The following is a 7,108-nucleotide window of genomic DNA, read 5'->3' as shown; positions in this document are numbered from 1 at the left end:
TCTTAAACCCCCAAGATGCTCTAAAACACCATTGTGTGGTCAAAGCTCATAAATTTGTCGCAGGGACTGATTAAACATCACGAGAATTGAAACACTAAAGATTTTGTCTCAGTCCCCTTTGGTGGAGGTACAATGGTCCATTCAGGGGGAGACACCCGGACAAAGAAAGCGTTTAAGGGGAGATGCTGCAAGCTGAGGGGTTCAGTCAGTCCCCTCCATATGTGATGCAAGGTGGCCCCAGTGATGGGGACAAAGGGCCAGGTGACAGGGACGATGAGCTTCGGGGTCACAGGACGAGCAAACAACATTATAGGGGGCGTGGAAGTGCACGGGCCCCCCAGGCACTGACATGATTTTAAACACATAGACATATTTTTCATTTTGGGCCAATGATCAGGGAAGTCTTGCTTCCATGAGGCTGCTGACAGAGGAGTTTTACATCTAAGCTGTGCTGGTTCCATAATTAACCTATATAGAGTCATCAAAATTTCTAATTCCACCTTCTGCTGATCTTATGCAGCAGTTTTTGAGCTGCAGAATAAAACATTTAAGATTCAAGCTGGGAATTAAACGCATCCAACTCAACATTGTAAGTTAACCATACCCACCACTGTTTACCTAATCCGGTAGGAAGGGGCATTTAAAAAATAAAACAAGATTAACTGTTATTAAATGATAACAAATATATGGAAAAAGTTCAGTTATCTTTATCTTTTTATATAGTTATAATAGGAACAAGCCAACATTTCCAGAAAGTGCCAATAGCTGCATTTAGCTTACTTTCATCAGAATAACAAAACATAACAGAATAAGCGAAGGACCCCCTGGCCTCAGACCCCAACGTGGGGCTTTGATAAAAGAGGCTGCCTTTCTCATGCTTAACCAAATCCAGTCCTTTAGAGGAGATGTTTGCTCAGCTTTTGGCTGCATAATTAGCTTTTTTAGCTTTTACATTAACCTGAAACCTTCTTAAATTCCTTTTTAAACAGCGAGGATTTACTCTATTTATATGCATTTTAGAACTGACACAAATTAAAAATATATAGTATAACTATCAATAAACACAACTGATTTAATGATTTTAAGAAAATGCATCTATTGAATATAAAACTAGACAGATAAGAGTAAAAGATGTTTAAATGAGGAAAAACTACATGTGCACTTTAACTAAATTAAATGAATAAATCATATGTAATGTTAAGGTATGCATTAAAATGTTTCGAAATAAGAAATATTTCCAGCTTTGGAAATAAATCTAATCAAAAAATATGTTTTAATATGAGAAAATTAAGCAAAATATGCCTGGTCATTGAGATCCAATATCACAGCTGGTTTACATGGGAAAGTAGCAGGATACTCAAAAATGAATTATTCCAAAATAGAAGGGTTTATTCATAACATTTTTTGCAACATGATGAAACAGTTTAAACTTTAAAGGCAGTTCAAAGGAAGACAAAATAAAATAAAATAACTAAATATTACATTTTCCTTTATACAATGAGACTACAGGCTGATTTCTTCCTATAGGATGAACCACTCTTTAACTACTGAAATGCGTAAAGTTATATATACACATAATTAAAAACATATAAAGATGGGAAGAGAAAAACAATACAAAATGCATTATCAATTTAAAAATATTCTACAGTACAAGAGTATCAAAGAAAAATCTTTCATCATTCATATAAAAATAACCCCAACACCAAACATATTCCAACAAAATGTGCAAAATAGTATTTGTTCTAAAATCTAAATGTTTAAGTAGCTCAAAAAATGTTTTAAACATTTAGAAAACATTTGATGCCATTCTAAATGAGTATGTGCTTCTTTATGAGGAGCCTCATTTCAGAGGATTAAAGGGAACCGAGTCGCTCCAAAAGTCCCTCCAAGCAAACCTGGAGGCCGCCGCAGCTGGAAAGTGCTGTTGGTACCGGGGAGGAAGAGGTCCAGTGGAGGGGTGCTGGAGTGGAGGGAAAGCTAAGTGGAAGGAAGCTGCCTGAGGATGAGGAGGAGCAGGAGAGGTTAAGCAGCCCATTTTCTCCGTTTCAATAAAGCAGGTGTGAAACGGCTTCCCGTCCCGGACCAGAATCGGAACAACAACCCTGCGCAGCAGCGGAGGCTGCGGTATGTCTGCGTCCGGAGGCAGCGCGCCTTCTGCCCGGCCTCTCTTCATCTTGTAGCGGTGGTTCTGGAACCAGATCTTGACTTGGGTCGGTGTGAGGTTGAGGATCCGTGCCAGCTGCTCCCTCTCCGGCCCGGACAGGTAGCGCTGCTGGCGAAAGCGTCTCTCCAGCTCCAGAGTTTGGGCTTTGGAGAACAAGACGCGGCGCTTCTTGCTCTTCTTGATCCTCTCTGGCTCCAAATCAAGGGACGAATCATCCGGCTTGGTTGAGTCGGGGGACAGTTCCAAATTGCCTTCATCAGAAGCTATGGTGGAAAACAGAAATACATATTTTTGAAAATATTGCGTAAAATAATGTTTTACTTTTTTGATAGATTGTTGGAATCCTCATAGAATTATAATGAAATATAAACACTGCATGCATTTGCCTGTAAAATCAACCATGCGCTTACACATGCTGGGGCTCCGATCACACTCGACCCAGGAGGTGTATGGTGAGCTGGAGGAGCAGGAGGAGTGAACCGAGGAGGACCGCGGCGCAGCCTCCGCCTCCTTCTCAGGTAAATCCAGGATGCTCCTGACGGAGAAGCTGAACCTGTTCGGTGCAGTCATCGCGTACAATCGGGTATAATCCTGTGTTTTCTCCCCTTAAGATGGAAGAGAGCTCTCAAAGTTAATCTATCCCACTTCGCTGCAGCGTTCAAACAACAATCCGTGCGCCTGGCTCAGTGTGTACACAAACAGACCTCTCCATGTGCGCCTCCTGTTATATAGCCTCCTCCTCCGCTCAGCACCTGAATGGCTGGAGTGCTGTCACCAATGATGGCTGGGTGTGGACTTAAAAAAAAAAGAAAAGAAAAACTACACAAAGAACCAAGGAAACACTCGTCATCATTACAGATTCGTCCCGTATCGTCCAACTGAGAAACAGATAATGGTAATTGTTGGAGCTGAATCACGTCTTGGGTGGCAACTGACAACAGAGGCTGTCCCATCATCAAACTGCCCTCCCTCCTCCTCCATGCCCCTTCACTCTGTCCCCCTTCTCCTGCTCTTGTCCAAACAACGTGTCCAATATTTGCATACAAAGTGAACAATTAGCGTGATGCCCGCAGAGTTGGTTTAACTAATGCGCCACTAATGTGCGGATCGCTTGCAGCGTGAGAAGTTTGGAGCTTTATGGACGCTGGAGGATTCCCAAACACTCCAGTAGGGATGCCCTCTCTCTTTCTCTGCCTTTTTCAGGATATTGTGTAATTTAATGCGAGAATAAACTCTTATTACAAAAGTTTTGGGCTATTTGGCTTCATATATGCGGGTTTTTTTTATAGTTTTGATTGTTACATTTAAATTAAAGTAATTTGAATAAGAAGCAATATATGACTGAATGGACTGCCTTCCCTCCAACCACAGGACGTCTCTTTTTTTAAATATCTTATGTCGGTTTGTTCTTGTCTTTATTCATGGCTGATACGGTAAAAACTATTATTTTTTGCCAACAGACAGAAAAAAATATTATAATTCACCAAACAGCTATAAAATTAGTTTAATTATCTTATCTTTAAAACAGTTGTACTTAAATTGATTAGTTTAAGTGTTCAAAGAGATCTGCTATTGTTTCCACATTACTATTCTAAATTAGATCAAATTTAAAAAGAAATATTTAACAGGTTTTATTAATCAAAATGCTAAATCCATCACGCTTAACTCTATTAAACGTCTAAATGTTCCCAAAGTAAAACCTGCCAGATCAGACTGCTCATATGTGGAGACATTTTATGGATGTAGGGGGTCTTTCCAACTACAGACCGGTGGGATCGTGTTGGCTGCAGAATCACATGACACAGGTCCCATTTTAAAAATCCTCAGGGTTTAACTTACAGTCAGTGAGCCAGTGATACCTTTTAGGCGGAATAAAACATACAATTTTGCTCTAGACTTGATTAATTTAATATATTAGATAGTATATTAATTTCTATGTGTCATCAGCCCTATGTTTGCTGCTATATTCTATAGATTACATGAAAATAAATTACCTACATTTTAATTGAATCCCGTTGTTCCTAAAACAAATCATGAATTTGTCATAAGCATAATTAATAATAAACCATTGCTTTAATTAAACCATAGATAATAACATTTAATTAACCAAGTTTTGTGTCTTTAAATTGCTGATTCAGATCGGACAGTAGATGCGGCTTATTTACGATTTTATTAGGACTTTATCAACATGTGCGGCCTAATGAGAACTTAATTTGATTAAGTTGAAAATAAATTTTCTCCATTAAACCACTATATAACCTTTAACTTATTTTTAACCTTTAACTTCCCTTAGCAAAAAGTAGTTTATTCAAGTATAATAAAAGTGCACTGATTTCATTAAAATCAGGCAGTGCACTTAGTTTACTTATTCTAAACTATATTTATTTATTTATAACAATAGTATAGTCAAGTGTATTTGACTATGTTTACTTTATTGTTTACTAAAGTATACTTTAAGTATACTTTAGTAAACTTAAAAATGTCCCAAGTTAGTTCGAAGAAGTATTACTTTAGTAATATACTTCAAGTACACTAAAAGTACATTGTTCGGTATACTTTCAAAACTTATACTTATGTATTTTTAATAGAATTTACTTCAGTATACTACTTTTTGTTAAGGGTTCTGAGTCATCGTTCACCATTTGTCACATCCTTTAAACCGAAATTATTTCAACAACATATTTTCCTTTTTTATCTATTCGGAAACCTATAAATATATTATATCATCTCTTATAAACTAACTCTTCTGTCCTAATTAGGAGCATAAACCATTTAGAGGGCGTGTCATTTAACTAGTTTTAACTTCCACCAGTTTGTTTTTTTCGTGTAATTAATCATCCCTTATATTAATTGGTAAAACAAATGATCAGCAATTCTTCATTCTACCGACCAGGGAAATGGAAATAACATCTTATCATTAATCACTTTCTTCTGACTTCTCTAAAAATGCATCAGGCAACTTAGAAACAGCGACCTGGGGAAAACTTGATGCGCCTGTTGATCCAAACATCTTTTATTAGTTGATTGATCCAAACATCTTTTATTAGTTGATTGATCCAAACATCTTTTATTAGTTGATTGATCCTGCCTGATGTGTGATTTTCGCTCCTTCACTGACATCGCGCCTCTCCCTCCTCATGGAGGACCGTGGAGGAGAGCGCGGCCTCCCCGGGCGTCCTGGGTGGTCGGGTGAGAAATGGAGGGGGGCGCAACACCAATACATGCCAACCAGAGAAGGAGAACAAAGAGGGAAAATGTAGCCCCGCGTCCGAGACCCGTTGGAAGCATTTGTTCCAGTCAAGATTTTGCATTTGTTCAGTGCGGCTATAATGGCTGATTGACGCCCAAACACAATGTGCTTTAACCTCACGGGATAAATCTGAGCTTGTTCTGTGTTGTCATGGTTTTCAATGGAGCTCAATGGGATCCGGGACACTATCTACTGCTCCGCGTCTCCTGCCGCCCAGTCTATAGGCCGGAGCAATATTACATGTGTGATTAAGGCCATATTAAATTCCATTTAGGTTTCAAAGATCAACAAAATCTGTGTCTTTTCTTTTCTTTTGCAAGTTGCTTAAAGATATTCATCTGATTTTACCTCTGCTCCAAATACATTAAAAGGGAATAAAAATAACAGCAAGTGACTCAGAAATTAAAATGGAGAAATCTTATAGTCCAACACTATTTGTGCATGTTTACACTATATATATACAGTTTGTGTTGGAGCATGAAGTATGTCAAGTCATGAATGCTAATGCTAAGCTGTAGCTTTAAGCTTTATTGCTGTTTAGTAGATTGTTCATCTTAAAAAAACCAAGGTAGTCTGTGACAAAAAGCTCATCTTAGTTGTGGTTATTAGGGAAACTACTAACATGTCAACTTGAATTTATATTAAAAAAAAAGTTTAACTATTTCAAAATATGTTTTCTCTTTATCAAAAGTTTTATTTTATGTTGCAGTAGGAAATAAAAACTTGACTTATTTAGTTGAATACATACAAGTTGAAAAAGAACTCTATTAATGTAGACACACTAAATATAATTTGCATCTGCCAAATATGCGGTATGTTAAAGTTTTGCAAGTCTGGGTTGAATACAGTAGCTCTATTAGGGTCAGCTGAAGTGGATTGCTTACAGAGGCCACTCGATTGGAGAGCAAAAACACGCAAAAGCAAAGAAGTCATGTCCAAAGAGCAGGAATTTCTCTTTCCATAATGACCCAGTAGCCCCCTTAATCTATTTAACACCCACAGGCTTCAGCCGAAGTGGGCACTCTGCCGCTTCCAAGAGCTCTCCACTGCCAAATATTTACTCTGTTGTTTAGCCCTCCATTCCCAATCCCTCCTCGGCCAAAAGGCAGATTTTTCTCCCATGGTCCCTGGAGTTTGCTGTTGGGCTAACGCTTTCAGCTATCTACGGTTCACGAAATGTATTTTAATTTTGTATTTAAACAAAGGCCAAGACTTTGCAAGCAAAGGCATAGATCATGTGTAGATGTCTTAGTGTAGAATGTACACCACTTCAATCGAGGCTATTGTTTTACTGCCTGTAAATGTTTGGCTCTCACCTTGGGAGATGATGGATGTGCACAGCATGTTTCGTATTAAAGAGAAGGGCTTCATTGTGTTCAATTTAAACTGTTTTAGTCAAGTTTATTTACTGAAGCTATACTTTCAGAAACAGCTTTTTGGGTATTACGTTTCAGACAAGTAATAAATCTGATGCAGGAAATCAGATATAATAAATCCTATCATCTGATAAGTTAAATGAGAATGTTTGTTCAGTCAAGTGTTATTCAAACTAGTTTAGTCAGAGAGCTAATGCTAAAGTCAAACTCGCAAACAAGATGAGTGGCTTAACCCTGAGAGGTATTTGTCAAAGAAATGAACGTTTTAGCTTGGCTGCCATGGAAAACGTTCACATAAAGAACAAACTAAGGGCTGTG

The 7,108-nt window shown here is 38.1% G+C and overlaps 1 protein-coding gene across 1 annotated transcript; it reads right to left on the bottom strand.

Moving 5' to 3' along the window:
* Positions 1 to 1,360: 1,360 nt before the first annotated feature.
* On the bottom strand, positions 1,361 to 3,094 carry nkx2-8 (NK2 homeobox 8). Its single transcript, XM_015392167.1, has 2 exons — positions 2,575 to 3,094; positions 1,361 to 2,427 (listed from the first exon to the last, which is right to left on the bottom strand). Exons 1-2 carry the CDS (start codon positions 2,732 to 2,734, stop codon positions 1,841 to 1,843), a joined length of 747 nt encoding a protein of 248 aa, XP_015247653.1. The 5' UTR covers positions 2,735 to 3,094; the 3' UTR covers positions 1,361 to 1,840.
* Positions 3,095 to 7,108: the final 4,014 nt, after the last annotated feature.

The sequence above is a fragment of the Cyprinodon variegatus genome, unplaced genomic scaffold (assembly GCF_000732505.1).
Source record: "Cyprinodon variegatus isolate N-32 unplaced genomic scaffold, C_variegatus-1.0 Scaffold576, whole genome shotgun sequence".
Taxonomy (NCBI): Eukaryota; Metazoa; Chordata; class Actinopteri; order Cyprinodontiformes; family Cyprinodontidae; genus Cyprinodon; species Cyprinodon variegatus.
This window is presented reverse-complemented; position numbering and strand designations above follow the sequence as displayed.